The 22,307-nt window shown below is 42.7% G+C and overlaps 1 protein-coding gene across 3 annotated transcripts in view; it reads right to left on the bottom strand.

Annotated features, from left to right (window-relative positions):
- GK (glycerol kinase) overlaps positions 1-22,307 on the bottom strand; it is a 75,661-nt gene that overhangs the window by 27,580 nt on the left and 25,774 nt on the right. For 2 of the 3 annotated variants that reach the window (XM_049643654.1, XM_049643655.1), the window contains exons 5-10: positions 12,525-12,601; positions 10,441-10,578; positions 7,867-7,976; positions 7,355-7,421; positions 4,545-4,580; positions 3,865-3,932 (exon numbers count right to left, since the gene is read on the bottom strand). In XM_049643654.1, the coding sequence (XP_049499611.1) occupies positions 3,865-3,932; positions 4,545-4,580; positions 7,355-7,421; positions 7,867-7,976; positions 10,441-10,578; positions 12,525-12,601 (496 nt within the window). Of the gene's footprint in view, positions 1-3,864; positions 3,933-4,544; positions 4,581-7,354; positions 7,422-7,866; positions 7,977-10,440; positions 10,579-12,524; positions 12,602-16,283; positions 16,368-22,307 lie in introns of all 3 variants that reach the window. The other variant, XM_049643656.1, reaches the window with a different exon arrangement.

Below are 22,307 nucleotides of genomic sequence, written 5' to 3'. Positions count from 1 at the left end.
GGGAGAGACAGAGCATGAACGGGGGGGGAGGGGTCAGAGAGAGGGAGACACAGAATCTGAAACAGGCTCCAGGCTCTGAGCTGTCAGCACAGAGCCCGACGCGGGGCTCGAACTCAGGGACCGAGAGATCATGACCTGAGCTGAAGTCGGCCGCTTAACCGACTGAGCCACCCGCGAATATCTACATTTTTAAAGACACCAGTCAAATAACTAGGTACAGGCCATAATAAACTTACGAATTAAAACACATAAATCACCACACCCTTTTACTACCACAATGCTGAAAAGGCTATATATTTTAAATGAATCTCCTTTAATAATTACTCTTAAAAATGGAAGTCAATGACTGGTTTCATGCTTTTTAAAGGAGAAATCTGTACCAATTTGGCCCCCATATACACACTCTGTATACCAAACAGTAGTGTACAAATCTTAAAGTACCAAAATGATGCAAAGGCTTGAGGCATTTAATAAAAGTGAATTCTTCAGTTAGTATGCTTAGTAAATAATTAACGAACCTTATCAGTGTATGGAGAGATTCTTGCTACATAGAGGCCACAGCTTTCAAAACAGGACACAGGCAATTATTTTTCTCTTAAATGTTATTATTTCTTCTTCCCAGTCATTAAACATATATGGAGCTTTCAGCATTTATATGGTATACCTATCCTTTCTCAAGATTGTGCTGCGTTTGAGCATCCCAGAAAGATGTCTGGCTTTTCTAACCTCTGTGATGGTAAAGGCTGCCTGCCGTCCCTCACAGAGGACTCTCAAAGATGGCGCCCAGGAGGAGGCAAGGGGCCCTGGCGGAAGCTGTAAAGGAGGTGAAAGGCCTCCTTTACACTACTTAATGCCTCTGGGGAGAGAGGGCATCTATCTTAGGTTCTCGTCCTGAAGAGCAAAATTTAAAGTTCAAATAATCCCTGTTCATTCAAGAAAAAGTAGAAAATTTGGAAAAGCTGAAAGAAAAATGACTATCGCCCATAATCAGTTCCTCCACATCAAAACAGAGATGGGCTTTCCACTGAATTCGGAGATGGCGGTCCTTTGCTCCCTGCTGAGGTTTGAAGAGACGGGCTCACTTGATCCCAGTATCTCCAACCTCTCAGGACTTCACTCTGCCCATCACTTATCTCTCATTCATTTTCAAGTCCCAACTGCCCTCTACTGAGACTCCAAAGAAGCATTCTCTGGTCTTGCTCGAACTTAAAAACACAAACGCCCCAAACTTGCCATGATCTTGTTAAGTAACAGACCGCCTACTTCGCCCACCACTTCTGGATGGTCATTTTTGCAAAGTACATTCAGTCTGGCTGTCTCTGTTTTCCACCTGCCCACGTCTCTTTTGGCCCTGTGCCACCTGGCTTTCGTCCTGAGCATTCTACTGAAGCTTTGTGCCTAGAAGTCACCACTGAGGACCCACCTTCTACGTAGGATGCTTGCTTCTCATCCTCGGCCTCCGTGACCTTTTTGTAGTATTTTGTACTGCTGACCGAGCCTCCCTCTTAAATATCTCTACCCTGGGTTTCCACGTGAATGAGTGAATGGCCCATCCCTGGGTCTGTTACTTGCCCTAAGTATCTCCTGTACCTGTATACTTTTTCTTGGTATATCTATTTCCACTGCTTTAAAAACCACCTCTAAATAAGGGAAGTTTAAAAGCTCTATTTTGATACTGAACTCATTCCATATTCACGGGTGTGTGCAATGCACAGCCTACCAGGACCACAGACAGGTCCCAAACAGAATGCATACTATTCAGACCTGTTTCTTACTTTGGCTCAGCCTACCCACTGGGCCCAGGTGATTAGACTCAATACCTATTTCCTGTCTCTCGTCCTTCTCCAGTGCCACGGATATCCACCTACAGCCTCCTGCTCCGTCCCCACTCTTTTTCGTCCTTATCTTCGTTATCGGGATGCCTACGTGGCCTCTTTGCGTTCAGTTTCTCCTCGCTTTGGGCAAGGACTTCAGTGTTATCAATGAATGACTCTAGTCACTCTGAAAACCAGTTCATAAACCTTCAGAGGTGTCCCACTGCCTGATCAGGAAAAAACGCCTCAGTCTGAAATTAAGGGCGTCACGACATGATCCTAGCCTTATTTTCTACCACTGCCCTGCCCGAATGTTCACTACATCCTCTAAACACAGTCTTCCATTTCCCTCTTTGCTACTAGTTCAGTGTTCTGTGCACTTGCCAGTGTAGCTCATTCTTCAGAACGTCTCATTATTAACATGATCTTCCGTGATTTTCCTCCCCTGCCTTTGGAACCCAACAACAGGCTTTCAAGGTTTCTTAATGGCGCAGAAGTTCTGATCTGTAACATGATGTACTTCTGTTCTTTCCCCCTCAGGGAGAGAAATACGAGCCCAGAGATCTTACCGTTTGCTATTTCCCGTCTCCAACCGGCAGTGGCCAGAGAGGTACTCGCTAAGCCCTCCCGCGCTTAAATTCGTCATTTTAGGACTTGGCTTGTTAAGGCTCACGCGGGAAGGGAGTAGAGAGGAGGAAAAGCAGACGATTTTCTCGGGCACCTCCCACGTGCTCTACACTCGGTTGGGTACTCGACAAATAGAGTCAAGTATTTACCAGCGTTAGTGTGCCTGGCAGAGCGGGGAAGGTGGGGGAGAAACAGCCTAGTTGTCTATCGTTTCTCTTGGTTCCCGATGCGGCTGCCTGGAACCCCGAATGCAGAGCGTGTTTCCAGACCCATGCTCAGTCAGGCTCTCTTGATCACACCCACAGGACACCATGACCTGCAAAGATTTTTCATATCTCTTCTCTCTCCTCCAAGAAAAACTCACACAAATAATGTCACACTCTCACATGGGGACTGCTGACCCTGCTAGGCTACAAAATATTTAATTACAAATGTGAGACGTTCCATTATTCACAAAAGAAGAACATAAGCACTGCGGTTAACGTTGATGAGAGAATTAGGAAATTCCCTACAAAAGGAGAATTCACTGTAGACAGCCTCCTGCTGGGTCTACGGGAATCTTCTCTGCATGGGGTACAGTAACACAGAGAGGTTAAGAGCCCCGGCTAAGTCGCGAATCCGAATCCGATCCACCTGGGGTCAGAGGTGATGTCTTTCACTTAGTAGCTTAACCACTCCTGAGCATCTGGTTTTTCATCTGAAAATGTGAGAAACCTTATCGCTCTGAGATATGGCGCTGGTTACAGACTCCCCACGTATGAGTAGTAAGGAAAAACACGCACCCAATCTCTACCTCCATCATTGCTTCTGTTTCTTGTCGAAGGAGAAACTCCCGGGGGGGGGGGGGGGACACAATGCCAGGAAAACAGCACTGAAGATCCCACAGAAATATAACTTCACAGTTATAGCGAGAAAGTCTAAGATAGGGACAGTAGGTTGAAAAATAGAGTCTATTTAATTAAATTTATTTAATTGTTGTAATTAAAAAGAATTTAAAGTAACCTCTACACCCAACGTGGGGCCTGAATTCATGACCCCGAGATCAAGAGTCACATGCTCCACCAACGGAGACGGCCAGGTGCCCCCGGAGAAATGTAGCTTAAATCACGGCTCTGCCTCCCCTCTGCCCTGCCCTCCTCCACTCCCCACCATGAATACTTTAAGCCAAAACTTAGTTTCTGGATGGAATATGTATCGAGTTTTATAAATTAAGGTCTTTACAAGCCTTAGCAGTGTGTATACATACAGCATAATGTATTTTATTTGAAGGAGATAAAGAAAACCAAATGGCAAAATCTCAATGGGACTCTTAAGCTATTGATTTTCAGCCTGGATGAACTTCAACAGATTTTCCTCAAAGCACCAAAGGGAGAAACAAACAAACAAAACACCATTGGTTTTTTAATTTATTTCTTAAACTCACGTATTTTTGGCTTGTCCGTCCTGGAAGCACATTTGTCCCACCAATGCAGCAGACTGGTCCCCCAAACACTGAAAGTACAAATGACAATAAAGAACACTAAGATAATATTATTAATTTTCCTTTTAGAACAGCCATAGGATTTATTTTTCCTTTTTTTTAATTATCAAGGAATTAACTGTCTTCATTTTTACATTGCTTCTGTTTGGTCTTTTTTCCATTTCTTTTTCTTTTTTAATTTTTTAAATGTTTATTTATTTATTTTTTTGAGATAGAGGGAGAGCGGGGGAGGGGCAGAGAGAGAGGGAGACACAGGATCCGAAGCAGGCTCCAGGCTCCATGCTGTCAGCACAGAGCCCGACGCGGGGCTCGAACCCACAAACCGCGAGATCGTGACGTGAGCCGAAGTCGGACGCTTAACCGACTGAGCCACCCAGGAGCCCCCATCTTCCCATTTCTTAAAGCCCCTGTAAGATAGTAGGTATGGGAAGGAAGAGCTAGAATTTAATCAAAAGATTCTCAGTGGCCCATACTGTGTCACATAAGAACAAGAATCAGCCAATTTTGCGGCTTTTATTTGTTTTCCATAGCTTAGGATGGGGGAGACTGATTCAGATATAGGAAGAAACCCATGACATGGAAGGGGACTAAGGTTGGGGAGGTAGCAGGAAGACGAAACTTACCCCCGATATTGGCACACCTTCCAAGGCCCCAGCTTTCTAATAAAATTTGAAAAAAAGGATTATGAATAATCACAAACTATTGTCTCTGACAAAACTGCAGCAGGAATGAACACGAATAGCAACATGCCAGAGCATGTGGGCAGACAAGACAAAGCAAGTGATTCAACTACATATGTGGTTCAGAGACAGACACTAGACATTTCTAGAATGACAAGAAGAGACACGGCATTGGAGAATGGATGTCAAACACTGGACTCGGACTCAGGAGACGTGGGGTCTACTCTTGGTTAGTCAGCGTTAAGCCACTGAGCAGGCCGCTGAAACTTCTCTTTGCCTCAATTTCTTGATCTACAAAACGGAATCTAGGTAACAAGAAAGCCTGGGTCCGATAGTTCTTTCTATTATTGCCGTTAATAAGGAAAACGGATGCATCCTTTAAAATGAACATACACATAGCTATCAAACCAGCACGGAACATTCTCATTTTGGAAGGCTGGATTTTACCGACCAACCTTCCTACCCAAACTACTCGAGATAAGAAACACAAGCGCGTCTGGGTATTGGGTATTATTTGTTTATAGAGCCAACATCATTCTTCAAGTTTAGCTAAGCAGGAGTTCAATTTAGGTCACGAAGAGCGGTTTTTATTTTGATCAAATATGGCCAGCATTCTAGAACAAAAATGAGATATAAGTGGCTGTGTATGTTACAGAACTTATTTAAAAAAAAAAAACAACATACTCAACTAGGAAGAGCGCCAAACAAAAGCTTTGGACTGACTGACCCCTTAGTCTGCCCTTTGGGAGCCAGTCCCCCAGCCTCCGGGAGCGTAAGGTTCCCTATCTGCTCGACTGAGGGTAAGAACGGAAGCCACCTCACAGGGCTAGAGTGATAAGGAAACAACAGCGTATATTTTTATGCTTCACAAAATAGAAAACATCTTCTAGATGGTGGATATTATTTTCTTTCTTTCATGCTTTCTGCTTAATTCAAGACCTGCCATTTTTATGTACTGTATACATTCTTAGAAAATCTGGACCTGGATAATAAGTGAAGGCTAAATTTCGCGAAGAACACAAAGTGAATCTGTAGGAAACCTAGAGGCTATATATCTTAATGTACTAAGAAACTAAAAGAAGCCATTGCTTATACTATTGGAAGTTATTCTCAGACTGCCAGCAGGATCTGCTAATGTGCATTCAGGCACATAAAGCGCTCTTTTTTTCTTCTTAGGGAGGGATCTCCGGAGGATTCCTGGGAATGTCCTCTGGTGAAGCATGCAGAAAAAGGGACAGTGCATTTCCAACTAACTAGTCTGAAAGGCTGGTCAAGTTTCCTTTAAGACAGGCATTTAGGACATTTAAAAACTACGTCTCATTTCCCTGTTCTGCTAAAGTCCAAAGCACATCACAACTGTACTTTGTCACGGGGAACGTCAGAATTTCTCACTGTGGAAAATTACCTTAGTCTTTTATTTTGAAACACCACTTTCAGTCTTAGGGCAAACTTAAAAACAAACAGAAACGAATGACTTTAAAGAAAACCTAAAGCTTGCCTAGAGCTTACAGTAATTTGGAGGGTCACGAGATTCTAGAAGAATCTGTTTCGTAAATGGACTTCTGTTTGTCTAAAACTAAATGGAAATGCACTGTATCTTTTCCAAATGAATGGGTAGCATAATTGGTGGGCAACCTACTCACCAGACTATGAGAGATTTTCTATAGTCAGCAAGGGGGAAAAAGGGGGACAGAAGCATAATATTTTAAATGCAAGAGAAAAAACTAGGCCAGTAAATGCTTTTTCAACCGTTCTCTAAAACTGTTTCTCAAGAATAAGTTCTTTTTTCTGACCCAAGTCAGTGTATAGACAGCTATGAAGTCATCGAAGCACTTTTAGTACAGATGAGCAGTGCTTCCCCTTAAAAAAATTTCACGGTACCTGAGAAAGCTTTATTATAAGTGAAATATTTAAGAAGTCTGCTCAAGCTTTAGCCAGAGCGATCAGTATTTAACTCAGTTTTTATTAACTCTGTAAGGAGAGTTTCTAATATTTGTCATGAAATGTCTAAACAGTATTTTTTTTTTAACAATTTATCTTAGACATATTTTTAACTTTTATCGTAAATTCTAGATTTTTGTGTCCAAATACCAGTTCAAATCCTCCTGGAGGTTTTTCATCCCTGATGCGTACTCAGAGATACTCAGTGATAATAAGCACGCTTTTTGCTAAAGTGACTTTTTCTCTCGGTTTCAGTGAAATCGACAGAAAAACGTGCATTATGGAAACCTGTTTAATTAGCAATCACAAATCAGAAACAGACTGTTTGCTTTCAGTTTCTTTGCTAAAGTTTTTTTTGGGCTGACAAAGAATCTAATATAAAAAACATGGTTTGGCTATTAAAAGAAATTCAACAGGAAAAAGAACACTAAAATGTGAAGACACTCTCCCATAAAATAGAAGCCGACACCACAACTACTAAAGTTTTTTCAATTAAAATAATAAACCAGCTCAAACATTCGCATGCCACCCTCTGTAGTTAGATTATTGCAGTAATACTTTAAAAGCAGAATATTCAAAGAAAAGCCAATTAAAGTTTATAAAATGTAAAATCAACCGGTAAGGAGGATTCTAAAATTGTTAAGTTATCAAACTATATAAACAGCACGAAATTCTCGTCTTACATACTACCAACACTTACAGAAAAGTCACAACTATCAAACTAGGAAAGCTAACACAACTGCCTTTGGAGTTTTGAATAGTAAAGCTTTTTTAAAAATGAAATTTAAGCACTTTTTTTTTTTTTTTTTTACCATTAAGCCATAGATCTCAGAAGAACTCCGAACATTTGGAAGAACTTTCATTGGAATTTCAAAAAATCTGAAAAACAATTAAAAACTGCGTATTTAACACCATTTTAAATAAATATTTGGACGCATTTATATGTATTTAGAAGCGAAAATGTAAATAACTATTAGAAAATGAATGTATTGGAGTGCAGAGTTAAATAATAAGCCAGCAGACCATGGTTGTGGGTATGGATACTTAACATTCTAATTTGACACAAATCGATAAAAAACAAAAAGCACACAACACACAAAGTACTTTCCTAAATAAACCTAACCTTCCTAATCAAGACACTTAATTTGGCCTGTCTGTTATATACGCAACAATAGTCTCTTGTTTGAATACACAGTATATACACTGTAGTTAAAATACCAACAATTAAAGTTTGGTGCTCTGCCGACATCGGAGAAGAGTAAGATTTAGGTTATAAATAGGTAACGTATCTGGCAATTGCTTTTTAGGGCAAAACCCAACTCACTCGCAGAGCTCTTTATCCCACTCCAGAGAATGAATGTTGAAAAGCATCGTCCTACTTGCATTGGTTACATCCGTGCAATGGACACCTCCGTTGGCCCCTCCCGTCAAACTCTAGACAGAATAAACAGGACAGGACATGTTAAATTTGCACCAATTTGCAACTTAAATTACATGCCGTCAAGGGCTGTAATCAGGAGCAGAGTGCAGAAAGCAGGAGAATGGAACGTGCCAGTCGTTGAATGTTCAGGTTTCTGGCAGTGTCTCACAGAAATATAACGCGAGCTACGTACGTAATTCTACATGGTCTACTAGCTACATTTAAAAAGTAGAGCGAAGTAATGAGCACTGGGTGCTGTACGGAAGCCAATTTGACAAAAAACTGTATTTAAAAAAAATTCAAAAAAAGTATAGAGAAGCAAGTGAAATTAATTTTAATGATAGCATATATTTTATTTAACCCAATATCTCCAAAATACCCTTTTAATATAAAAAAAATTCTTTCGGAGACATTTTACCTATTGATTAATAAATTATTTTATTTTTAAGTAGTCTCTATGCCCAGTGTGGGGCTTACACTTGCAAGCCCCAGATCAAGAGTCACACACTCTAGTGACTGAGCCAGCCAGGTGCCCCAACATTTTACCTACTTAAACACAGTATATATGTTACACTCACAGCACATGTCGATTCAGACCTGCCACATCTGAAGTTGTCAGTGGCCGAGTGGCCACCATGTTAGTACAGCTTCTAGTCCATTGGTGGTTACACAGAAAAATCAGTTTTGTTTTCATCTGTTATCTTTGCAAAATGCAGTCTTCTCAGATTTGGCAAAGCGAACTATCTTGACACGTCTGCCTCTTCAGGATCTTCCAGAACTCTGTGTTGCTCTTTCTTTGTTTTTGTTTTTTGAGAATAACAATTCTCATTGGGCTGCGCCGACCCAAGCATATATCCCAAAAGCAGAGGTTTAAATTCTCTAGTGTTAATATCCTCAGAGCTGAGCTGAAAGGATTGCCGCTTTCTTTCGTGTGCGAGCGGTTAAGAGGGGAGGCGGGAACTGAAGCGGAGAAAAGGCATCTCGGCCTCCCGTGAGCAGGTCCCCCTCGACCCACAGCAAGTCGCGCTCCCTTGTCTCCTGCAGCTCAAAGTTGCCACAGCCTGCCTCACTCTGGTTCCAGGCAACTGATCGGCAGAACTATGTCAACTGTGACAGGCGTGAAAACGGTGGGCCATGAGAGCGCCACCCACGGCCGGCCCTGGCCAAGCAGAGAAGGCGCCGCTTCCTGGTACTGGTTCTGGAACATCTGCTCAGTGGGTGCGGTAAATGAGAACAGGGACAATATTCTCGCGACGCTCTCTTGAAGGTTGAAAAAGATAACCATACACTTACTGAAGTAATTACAGATGAAAGTATGTGTGGGGCATTTGCTTTAAAATGATCCGTGGGTGGGGCGCCTGGGTGGCTCAGTCGGTTGGGCGGCCGACTTCGGCTCAGGTCATGATCTCTCGGTCTGTGAGTTCGAGCCCCGCGTCGGGCTCCGTGCTGACAGCTCAGAGCCTGGAGCCTGTTTCAGATTCTGTGTCTCCCTCTCTCTGACCCTCCCCCGTTCATGCTTTGTCTCTCTCTGTCTCAAAAATAAACGTTAAAAAAAAATTTTAAATGATCCGTGGGGAGCTAGAGTATGTGAGTGAGTATAGTTGAAACAAGATTGGCCAGAGTTGACTGCTGTAGCTGGCCCACTGATGTAGAGGTTCATCACGCTATTTCCCTCAACCTGGGGTATATTTGAAAACACCCACGATAAAAATGACAGAGAACGAAAGAGAGAAAGGGAGAGAGAACATGTACTTTTAAGATAAATCTGGGAAATGTCTAAAATGTTAGTTTCTACTCATCCGTGTTCGGCTTAGGCCAAAAGATTAGACAGTGAAATTTCCACCATGATTTTTTATATTCTGGCTTAAATAAGAGACAGCTGTGTAATACTGAAAGCAAATGATAAAAGCCACATAGATGTTTATCATGTTAAATAGTTGTTGCATTTAAGAATGACCGGTGGAGGGGCACCCGGGTGGCTCAGCGGGTTGAGCATCTGACTCTTGATGTCTGCTCTGGTGGTGATCTCACGGTTGGGGCATCGAGCCCTGTGTCGGGCTCCGTGCCGAGCATGAGGCCTGCTTGAGATTCTCCCTCTCTCTCCCTCTGTCCCTCCCTCACTCATGTGAGTGCAAACGTGTACACCCTCTCTCTCTCTCTAAAATAAAAAAAAGAAATGACCAGTGGAAAAGAATATATGATAGGCAAGAGAAAAAGACTACCTTAATTACTAATTACTAATTACCTAAATTACTTATTCGTAAGAGAATAGACATGACACATGGTTTTGGCGATCATCCTCCATTTTTACGGAAATAAAGCAAGAAAAACTAAGGAGGAAGTAAGGAAAAATGCCTCTTAAATGGAGGCTGGAATGTTAATTTTGCCAACTAACATGTTTGAACTCTTAATAGAAAACAGATGGTCTAAAAAATTTCTGAAAAGCTTTCTCCATGCATACGTTATATTTAAACATACCCAAATAAGCCATGAATCAATGGTCCCAAAAAGAGCTCTATCCTCTTCAACAGCCTTTTGAACTTTTCTCACATTGTCAAGGAGCCAACGAAGTTTCACGGCACTGAAGTAAGTGCTAAGTGGAAGGCCTGTCTTGGACTAAAAACAGTTATGAAGTTCAGCCAGCAAAGTGAATTCCTAACAGTTTAAAATAAAGCACCAAACCCCCCAAACGCAACAAATCCCAAAACATTCAATGGCGCTAAAGCCAAGCCCCCTGGTATTATGGATAAAAATACTTTTCCTATCTTGTGGCACAGGAAGGCGTGTTCACGAACAAAGATCAGTGTGATGTGTTTGCAGTTCAAAGAGCATCCACGTTGCAAGGTAAAGAGAAAATTAAATGACACAGTACCCTGGGATCTAGAGCGTGAACACGTAGATGTTAGCTTTTGTGATGACTAGTACATGCAGAACCTAGTCCAAAACTCTGCTTTTCATTTTGTATTTCCTAAAAGTGATAGTTTAAACTATTAAAAATCAGGGAGTACATCAAATCATAGACTAACGACCACACCAGAGAATTTTGTTTCAAAACATGGACGACTTAACAGCAATAGACTTATGTGTGTAAAGACTATGTCATAAACAAGTATATATATTTACACACACACATATTCAAATACCATAACATAAAGTAAGTGGAGAATAAAGTCGAGCTCAAGGACATGCCAGAGGAAAGCAACATTGAGTTGTTCTATAGAAGAAAAGAGTTGCCTCAACTCAGCAAGGACATGGAGCAAAGAGACGGTGGACTGACTAAAGGGTCAAGGGTCAGTATTCCTTTAGAATGGATCAGTCCAACTCCTATTTTTGTTAGTATATTAAATACTAGATTTATTTATAAGGGCTAATGAAAGTGGTGAAGAAGATACATACATCAAAATAATGCAACTGTCTTTCCCCTCCCCTGATCTTTGGTCTCCTCACTGATCACCTAACTACAGAAAATTCAAACCAAACCATTTAATACTTTAATGCACCCTGTAAGTTAAGACTCTCAACTCATGGTTGTCTAGCTTTCCTAGAAAAAATAAATCGATGCTCAAAAATAATGAAAGGAAATAATTTATGGGATCATTTCTCTTCGAAGGACCAAGGATCATCCCACAGAGCCAACAGTGAGGTAGTCCGTAATATTTCACTGTTATGACTTGGGTAGAGAGTGTAAAAGCGGCCTACAATGGCACCGAAGAGAAAAACATGCATCCCTTGAAGCAAAGGAACTGGAGGTGGGGATGACGGTTGGGCAGGGTGACAAAGAGGAACAGAATAGGAAGTGGGTGAGGGTATATTCAGGACTAGCCTGAAGTTATTCGGGCGGGTGAGGGTAGGGAATGGTCTGTTCAATTGCTACAGTTAATGGGATCTGAACGCTAGTTTCACAACCAAGAACTACTGCCCTAAGGGTCCTGCTGACAAATAAATACCAAGGGGATAAACAAACAAACACCCCAGAACTTCCTTTGGATGCTAGGAGAAGTTGGCCTTGACCTTGCTAAGAAAAATACCTTGCCAGTTTCAAAAAAAATTCTCTCTCCCTTCATTTATCTGAAGAGAGCTCTACATATGGACTGAAATATAGGCAATTTTTATAAGCTTCCTTCATATGAATAAAGTGGAAGAGGAGTTCGGGAGGAGTTGGAGTGACTTTTACTTTGTCCCTCTGAATCCAGATGCCTAAAAACTCGAAAGCATCCGGAACTTTCTTTGACAGATAGTAGAAACCAAGAAGGACAGATTTCGGAAGCATGGTTGAATTATAGGAAGCACGCCCTGGGAAGCATGGCTTAAGCCACTGGGACACTTTATAATCCCCTTCAGCCTATCGACCTTGGAATATGAATCCTCAAATCCACCACAGGGCAAGAAGACAGAAAGGTAAATACTTGAGTTACCCTCAATTATCTGCGGATAGTCTATAAAATGTATCCAATAATTACTGTGCGATAGGATATAGGGCCCGAATAGTCTTTCAGGTGAAATCTCTAAACCCTTTTTTTAAACAAGCATTCTTATAGTATACTTTTGAAGACATCTCTTACCTTGACAAAGTTATTATTTCCTGGAATTCTTTTACTAAGATTCTCAACGGTAGACTGGGTTCTTAGATCAAGCCACACTATAGACCAAAATATAATAATATATATGAAAAACTTCATTTAAAAAATCAGATCTTAATGAAATCACTGTCAAGGATAGGAGATCGATTAGTTTCCATAAGCAATTAAAATGCTAGAGCTTTCAAAAGAAATTAGAAAATTAGAAATGAATGGGCATATTGTTAGAAAAAAGAATAAATTTATGAGGAAGAACTGAAAGGTTTTATGCAAAATTACAGACCAAGTTAGAAAAATACAAACCTTAGGGCCCTTATTTTGTATCCTTTTTATAGGAAAAAAAAAAAAAAACCACAATGAAAAAATGTTTTGGATAGGCATTTTCTAAGAATGCAGGAGTACGGAGAAAATCTAAATGCTCGTCAGGCTAGTTGCCAGGGCAGAATTCACAGCTCAGGATCACCATGCTGTGTACAAAACGGGTATCTTAGAAAACCTGGGAGCAATCTGTGACAGAGCAGAGCACCCGGTACCACTTATTGGAGGAAGAAGTAAGATTCAGTCTCTCACGTATGAATTGCTTATTTACATCAAACTCTTCCATTTCAAAAGTAGGCTACAGGCCAGAATCATTACAAGAACCGTTTAAAGGTCACCATTCTTGCTCCGTGCTAGACTGTAAAAAAAATCTATTTTAAGAGCGCAACATCATTTATAGTAAGCAACTATCGTCCCCTTTCTGACCGTCTAGGAGAAGATATTTCTGTTCTGCTTCACGACAGAAGGCCTGAGAAAGAGAAGGTATCGGGTAGTGCATAAAGCCACGATGAAGGGGAACCAACAGGACCGCAGAGTTTTGTTTGTCAGATTTAAGTTTTGTACTTAACCTTCTCGCACTTTTAATCTGTTAGTGGTCACTTGGTATTTTTAGGCACTGACTATGCTCAGGTGCCTCCTGAAAAGGCTCAGGCCTGTGGTTTATTTAAAGGGCACACAGGCTTGCCCACCACACACGTGAATGTTGGCCACTCAACGCACAGTCTGGTGCACCCTGAACTAGCCGATTCCTCTCTCTCTGTTTAAAAACCAGCTGTTGTCGTTTTTTCATAAAAAAGCAAACTAAAAAAATGAAAAAAACCGTTCTTTTCTGTAGTGAATTTTAATCCGTTCTTTCTGATCCCTTAAATTGTCACTTCCCTCATGGAGGGCCATCTGCGCTTGATTTTGACCGGTGGCTACCTCGGGACAGCAGACTGGTTTCTACGGGTGTGAAAAGCAGCAGGCACAGGCTGGTCACCACCGAGGAAACAGGAGGCAGAGAGGAAGACCGGGGGTTCCGAGGCCTAGAGGGCACATGTGGCACCTCTGCCCACCACGCATCCCTCTCGCTCCCGAGCGCGGGATCTCAAACTCTGCGAAGCAACTCGTCCCTCCCTCATCCTGAGCCGAGCGGTCGGCCTGCGATGCGACCCTACTCCCAGCTCCAGCATCGCGTCCGCATCCCAGGGACTGGGCTCAGCGGAGCGCGTGTGGACTCATCCGCCCAACGGAGATTCGTGCTCAGTCTGCCGGACTCGCTTCACCGCAGCTCTCCTCGGCAGTGTGGCCGGGCCTGCGGCCCCCAAGAAGAGAGAGCTGCGTCGGCCGCATCTGGAGCCATCCCAAGAAAAGACAGACTCGTGGGGCATCCAGGTCATAACGTCCGAGTCTAGAATCAAACAGCACCTGAACTAAGCGACTCTTGCGCTGCTGGTTCCATGAACAAGAACATTCTTGGGTTGTTTTTTTTTTTTTAAACTTGATTTAGTTCAGATTGAGTCTTCCGTTACTTGCACTGTGATTGATGTAAGCCATTAGCAGCAGCCGCGTGGACTTGGCGAGAACTGCCATGCCCGGGGAATGAAGGCAGTCCACTTTTCAGAGGGGCAGTATTGCAGGGCTCTGACAAAAGCGGACCTTCCTCATAGGCAACCAACCCCAGGAGGTATTAACAGGAGTAACGGGGAAAAGGAGAGGAATGCAAGAGAGAGGTTTTGAGCCTTTGAATTAACAAACACATCTCAATTTTCAGTGTTTCAAGCTCCAGTGGGCCGGGGGTTTTCAATCAATTGAGTGTGTTTCAACTACCTACTTTTAAAAAATGAAACAGGATGGATTAGAATGGAAACTAACAGAGTTCACGCAACTCAGTAAGGTAAGTATTGTGAAACTTCTGTTTTAGTTATGGGAGTTTGATGAGTCACGGTGTAAAATGTATTTCTTATCAAGGGACATGAACAAAGGACATGAAAGTCATTGTTCTAGGCTGTTATGGAATGACTCAGAGCCTCCTAGATGAGTGCTTTTCTGTGTTTTAATGCAAATAATCGTTAGGGAAGTTAAAGATGGACCCCATTCCCAGAAATTCTAGGATAGTAGATCCAGGGAGGGATCCCAGAAATGTGCCTTTTACATAGGTGTCCCCTTCCAACCCCCGCTCCTTTAAGAAACACTGCTAGACTCCACAGCAGTGGTTCTTACCCAGAAAGCACATGAGAACTACCTGGAAAAATCTGAAATTACACACTCCAAGCCCTACCTTGCAGGATTCTGGTTGCAGGTGTATGCAAGGAAGGCCTGACTCTTTGTACTTTTGTTATAAACATCCCAAGTTATTCAGTATTATACTAGAACTTGAGAGCCTCTTTTCTAGGGCCTGGTCTTTAGGATATGGAACTTGTTCCAATTATTTCTTTAAAAACAAAATGACAGAGGGGCGCCTGGGTGGCTCAGTCGGTTAAGCGTCCGACTTCGGCTCAGGTCATGGTTTCGTGGTTTGTGAGTTCGAGCCCCGCACTGGGCTCTGTGCTGACAGCTCAGAGCCTGGATCCTGCTTCAGATTCTGTGTCTCATTCTCTCTCTGCTCCTCCCCTACTTGTGCTGTCTCTGTCTCTTAAAAATAAATAAATGTAAAAAAAAAAATTAAAGAAACAAAAACAAAAACAAAAACACAACGACAGGTAAACTCATGCCCAGTTGTCTTCTCTGAGTCCCAGTGGCTCTGTGACTCTATTGCTCCTTGACAACAACCACTTAAGTAACTGGGGCACTTTACTCCTCACTTGAGACCTTGAGAGTATCCAGAATGGAATGCACAGAATCAAACTCTCACCAAAAAGAGTCAAAACACTGGATGTCAAATCAGGAGACCAAAGTTGTTTGTCTTCTGACTTTGCCACCAATAAGCTACGTGACTCAAGCAAGTCATTTTACCCTTTGTGGCCTTGATTTCCTGAGTATAAAACGAGGCAGTCAGACTAGATGGGCTCTGCAGTCTCTCTGCTGCCATTATTCCATGATCACAGAAGGCTGGCAGGTTCACTTTGTTTTTATAGCCCAAGAGTTTAAGGTAATTAGAATACATGGAATGAATTAGTACAACTGCCAAGGAGAAAAATGTCAGTGGTTGATACACTACCAAACAATTCACAAATGCTGAAAATTAATGGAATTAAGAACAAAAAAAAAATTAGAAAACTCATTAAAGAAGCTAAGATGGCAGAATTAGATTGGCAGAATAAGAGACCAAAAGCCAAAGAGAAGGCCCCAAGCTGGAGGACTAAGCCCCTTGTGGAGGTAATTTCTGAGAACAATCAAAGGTGCCAGATCCATATCCAGCAGCGGTGGTCAATTTCAGTGGTCAATTTCCCCCGTGGCGTCTGAGTCGGAAGGCCGGGAAGGGAGCAGGAGCCAGAACAGCAATACCTGAGGAAGCGCCAGCAGCTGGAACTGAAGAGCCAGAGGGGACAACGGCAACCGGATCGGAAGGGCCAGGAGAAACTGGAGCGGCTGGAGCATTAGGAGAAATAATGGCAGTTCACGCTAGAGGTGGCCAGATTCAAGGTCTGTGTTCTCTTGCTGACCGCTTAGGAAACGGTAGATCACTTGGGCAAGTTCATGAGAACGAACACTTTCTACACATTTGAGCGTAGAAAAGGAAAAGGAAGAGACATGGAGTAGAAGGGAAACAAAGGCAGTCTGGTCAGAGTCTCTGGTTCGGTGGACCCCGTCCGTGTGGACAAAGACCAGGTAAATAGGTGCTTCTTGTTCAGGATGACTCTTCCCCACCTGGCCACCTATCTGCGTCCTCGTTAGAAAAGTGGCCCAGGCTGGTTACTGACTGTTCGCCCAACCAGTAAATCGAAAGGCTGTGCTATGTAGTGAGTGAGCATCCCTTACAAAGGAAGGCTAAGAAGTGAGCCACAGTCACTGTTGGGGCGATCCACGGGAAGACATGAAAAGGCTGCTTTGGGAAGTCATGGCCCCAAGAAAGCACTTCCCCGGGAGGCTGGCAGGAGGGGAAGCCCACCACCACAAACGGGAGAAGCGTGTCTGGAGGGCACAGGGAATGGCTAAGTTCCAAAGTGATTTGGAAAAAAATAAGAAGGAAAACAGACGCTCGGGAGTCCCAAACACTAGATAGCCTGCTTCTATAAGGTATGTCCCTTATTTAGACCAAGAAAATCTGATTCAGATGGTTCAAATCATCAAATAAACAAGTAAAAAAAATCCAATTTGGATGACGTGATAAACTTTCATTTGTACTAAATAGAGTCGCATCCACTAGCTGTCTGTTAGACTTAGTCAGGTCTGAACGACATAGTTTGCACAGTGAAGAGAGATGCGGTTGCCTCACTGCCCACGGACCGGGGTTAGTTAGGCGATGCAGTAACAGTCCAGAGGAAGAGACGACATTTAGAATATTTAGAAAGGTGCATCAGTTTGGGTTTGTCATAATGATAGAAGGGAAAAGGACCTAAGAAAAAATTTCAAAATTAACTAGAAACAATCTTAATTATTTTCAGTTGACCAGAAGCCGAGGCACACAACACGTCTCTGAGCGGGTTTGCTACGAGCACGCGAGGAGCTGCAGGCAGGCCGAGGAGGGAGATGAAGCCGGGGCTCCGGGTTACGGAGCGCACCCCGAGCGAGGGCTTCTGGCAGTTCCGCAAAGTGTTACGGGGCTGTCTCCCCAACAAGAAATATAATAACAGTAAACCAGATGGAACTGCTATGCGTTACCGCTGGCCAAAAGTTATTCATTAAGCGGGGCAAGAGGTCACTTGCAAAGGAGAAGAGACCGTAATCGATGACTGTCCTTCCCCTGATCACATTTTCAGAAGTCACTGGGGGCCAAAAGAAAAATGCAGAGTTGGGGGGGGAGAGGCGGTGATTTAAAACGTGTATATGCCACAATGTGGGGGGCTGAACCTATTTCGGGTCTTAGGTGTATAAATGCCGGGACGCCAAGGACTGACACAAGCGTGTGTGATCCACGTAGGCTCTGCATGTCCCCTAAGAACACCTGGCATGTATAAATCAATCATTCCATCTGGCATTCCTGGGTGAAAAAGACTATCAGTCAATTCCAAACAGTGGCCGTGGCTAACACTGAAGCCTTCTACTCTGCCAGGCACTATTGTAAGCACTCTACGTGTATTAGCTCATTGATCTTCGCCTCGTGCCTAGAAGTCCACACTGTGAATTTCTCCAGTCTAACTGTCAAGGGAAGACACAGAATGGAGAGAAGTGGAAAAGCCAGGACCAGAACCCAGAGTCTGAATGCAGCATGAAACCCCTATGACACAGGTAAGCCAGGATGAATTTAAAGTCATCAGTGGAATATAAACAGTAAAGATCAGAAACCTCAAAGTTGAAATCAAATTCAGTTTCTTTTTAAACTGGCCTGGAGTTGAAGACTTGAATAATTACAAAAACAGCAGTATTTTTTTTTTTTTTTTACCCCAAATGGAGGAAATGGAAGGCATTCAAAAAACCCTGTAATAAAGGACTGGACATAAGGAGAAATGTAAGTAGATCTTGATAAAGCCGAATATTCTAGATTTGACAAAAGTAAAAAAAATCTCCCTTCCAAAGCAAAACAATAAAAATGAAACGAAACAAAAAAAGTATGCTTCCACGTTTTAGATAGTTGGCCATTTATGGTTTTCTTTCATGCTGATACTCTGAAACCTAATCCAGGTCCAGACGAGGTTAAAAAACAAACAAACAAACAAACAAAAAAAACAAGCTCAAGGTTCCTTCAGATCTCAACAGATAATTACACAAGTTTAATCATTGGCCCAGGGTTAACCAGTACATAAACATTAAAAAAGGCAAAGAAGATGACCAGTGTTTAAAAGTGCAACTCTCTGCAGAAAAGAGTTTATACGTCACAGGGAACTTTTTTTAAAAGATCTTACTTGAAGTAATCTCTATAGTCAACATGGGGCTCAAGCACCCCTCGAACTCACAACCCCGAGATCCAGAGTCACACGCTCCACCGACTGAGCCAGCCAGGTGCCCCATAGGGAATTTTAAATGCAACAACTTAGAAAAAGATGTTTGCAATGACATTTAAATAAGGAAAAAATGGACCGGAGACCAATAATGTTTGTCGGTGGTTTTCTCTAACATATAAAGATCTTAAATCAATGACTCTTGCCTCCCTGGATATTCGTCTTTAATATGAATCATATTTTGATATTAAACCATGAACCGTGCTCCACAGAAAGCTACTGGAGCCCGGGTGGTATCGCAGCAGGTAGCGATCGTGAAATGTGCACACGAAGATATGAAACACCCCGGATTCAAGCCTTTCCCCACGTGACACGCACACCGCTTCGGTGCTGTGGGGTTTGGGTGCGTAGTTGCAGTTGTGCTTGGCTTCATCTATGGTGTGTTTGTAACCCCCAACCTTTCTCGTCAGTAATACTCGGGAGACACCAAGGTGTGTGGACCCCTAGTAAAAGCTGGTTTGGGAAGGGAAAGGTTTAGAAAAAGGGCGAGGCTTGGGGTGAAGGGAAGTCTTCGGAGAAGAATACTGATGAAGAGGATGCTAATGGCGGGGAGAGAAAAGCACCGCCCGGGGTCAGGGACACATCAACTGCAACGTTTACCTCACTCATCACACAATTAACGCATCAACTCTCACACTATTTGCAACTTCTGAAACAGGCCACCTGTGCCTCAATGGACTGATTTAAACTTTCTTTCCGTGCTTGTATCTGTTACAAAATATGTCAGTAAACAAAGACACGTTTAAAAAAAGCCTTGCTCAGTGTTAAGTTTCTTCATCGAATGTGCTTCGGGTCCACTGATTGACCCTGAAATCCTCCTACCGGTCGCCGTTCCGGGGGCGACTGAGCAGTGGTCGCCGTTCCGGGGGCGACTGAGCTGACTGCATATCAGGAGACCTCGAACCGTAAAACAGGAGGCCACATAAAAAGCAATTTTTAAAAAAGAGAAGTGCAGACTGCTTCTCCCATTTGCTAGTCTATAACAAATATTGCTCATCAGTTACATAACCGAGTTATGTAAGTAAAGCGAGAGATGAAGAGAAAGACAGGCCTAGAGCGACAGATTTACAAGAAAGGGACAAAGAGAGGGTGAGAGAGACTAAAACCCACAGACTGTGATATCCACAAAGACGAAGCTCAAGGACAAAGATCTGTGAAAATCTGATTCTGTTTCCATCAATCCCACCTGGTGTTGTTTTCGGAGAAAGCTGCCGAAGGCTTAACACCATGTAAATATTCTCAGCTCAGATTTGCATGGAGACAGGACACCTTGGCGTTTTCCTGGGTGACATAAAACTGGAGGCAGAACCTATATCCTTGTCATGACCTAGTGGCTTCTCTTCCCAGCTCATGACTCCTTTCTCTCTCCTCTGTCTCTATTCCCCTTCCTTCTTCTCACTTCCGGGTATCGATCCCTAGGCTCCTGACTCACAAAGGCAAGCATGGTGTCTGCCTCCTGCCTGGCTTGTCACTGTCTGTGTAGGGGTCACCACGGAACCTATACACAGAAAGGCACTTAAACTCTTGTTGAAGGATGTACATTCATTCCTCTAGTGAAGTCATCCATAATAAACTGAGACTAGCACCTTTCTGGTACCAACTTTTAATCTCCATCTAACATCTGGACAGTCTCTTTATAAAAGAGCCACAGACCTACTTGCCGAGGGATGAGCTTTGATTCCAAGTCCGGGACTCACGTTGCTCAAAGAAGCGAGCCATTTTTCTCCCAGGCTCGCACCCCTTAAATACTAGTTTCCTTCTGTTCTCTCAGGCTAAAAATCTTGTAGCCCTGTCCCGCACCCCCACCACCCCGCCTCATCTTTATGCTCTGATTTACAAACCTACAGGTTGTGTCTTTCCTCGAAAAGGTCTCTCGGGTTTGCCTTCTCTCCACTATTCCCATTAACTGATGAGCAGTCTCAACCCCTTTGCTAGATTTTACTGTGGAGAAACGAAATCTTGTCCTTTCTAATATATTTTTTTTAAGTTTATTTATTTATTATGAGATAGAGACCACACGAGCGGAGGAGGGGCAGAGAGAGAGGGAGAAAGAGAGAAAGAGAATCTCAAACGGGCTCCGCACTGTCAACACAGACCCCGATGGGGGGCTTGAACTCACGAACCGTGAGATCATGACCCGGGCCGAACTCAAAAAGACACTCAACTGACTTGAGCCATCCAGGTGCCCTGAATCTTGTTCTTTGGAATATACTTACTTACATATTTGGATTTAAATGGTTTCTATTTGTCCTTCCTTCCCATTTCACATTCCTTTTTCTTTCCTTTCTTGCCTTTTTTTAAAAAAAAGCATTTAATTTTCCCCCTTTATAAGCTGGTTAATTATACATCATTTTACTCTCATTGCTTACCCTAGAGATTATTAAAACATATATCCTTGACAATACAAGGACCTCAAAACAGTTGAAACTCATCTACCCCCAATTCCTTTCATGTACAACTGTTGCCATGTATTTTAATTCTTAATACATTTTGAACATCATAATGTTATTGTTTTATGCAGTCAAAATTCATTCAGACTGACCTACATATTTACTCTTTCTAGGACTTTGCATTGCCAACTTTCCGCATGAGAACATTTTCCTTCTATGTGAAAAACAGCGCTCACTTTTTCTTTCAGTGGGGGTTTGCTTGTAATGATTTCTATCAGTGTTTGCTTGTCTTTGCTGTTATGTTTCACTTTAATTACTTAAGACTATTTTCACTGGGTATAGAATCGTAGGCGGAAGTTCCGGTTTTATTTGAGCACTTTAGAGATTTCATTCTATTGTGTTCTGACTTACTTTTTTTCCATCGAGAAATTAACTGAAAGTCAATGTGACGCTCTCTCTTTGTTAAAGATTTATTTTAAGTAATCTCTATGCCCTACGTGGGGCTCAAACTCACGACCCCAAGATCAAGGGTCGCATGCTCCACTGACCGAGCCAGCCAGAAGCCCCTGCAAGTCAGGGTGGCCCTCTTGAAGGTCAAAGCTTTCGGCTACTTAAAAATTTTTACTTTTTGGAGTGCCAGGGTGGCTCAGTCGGTTGAACGTCCAACTTCAGCTCGGGTCATGATCTCACAGTCTGTGGGTTCGAGCCCCGCATCGGGCTCTGTGCTGACAGCTCAGAGCCCGGGGCCTGTTTCAGATTCTGTGTCTCCCTCTCTCTCTGACCCTCCCCCGTTCATGCTCTGTCTCTCTCTGTCTCAAAAATAAATAAAACATTAAAAAAATTAAAAAAAATTTTTTTTTACTTTTTATCTTCAGGTCTCCGCATATGTTTACATATGGCTTTCTGTGTATTTATCGTGCCTGGGAATCACAGTGCTTCCTGAATCTGAAAAACCTTATCATTTCTTTTTTCTCCTGGGACTCCAGTTACAAATATGTTAGACCTCCTCACCTTACTCCATCTTTCTCCTAGAGTCTTTT

The sequence above is a fragment of the Panthera uncia genome, chromosome X, assembly GCF_023721935.1.
Source record: "Panthera uncia isolate 11264 chromosome X, Puncia_PCG_1.0, whole genome shotgun sequence".
Taxonomy (NCBI): Eukaryota; Metazoa; Chordata; class Mammalia; order Carnivora; family Felidae; genus Panthera; species Panthera uncia.
Note: the sequence above shows the minus strand (reverse complement) of the source record. Positions and strands in the feature narration are given on the sequence as shown.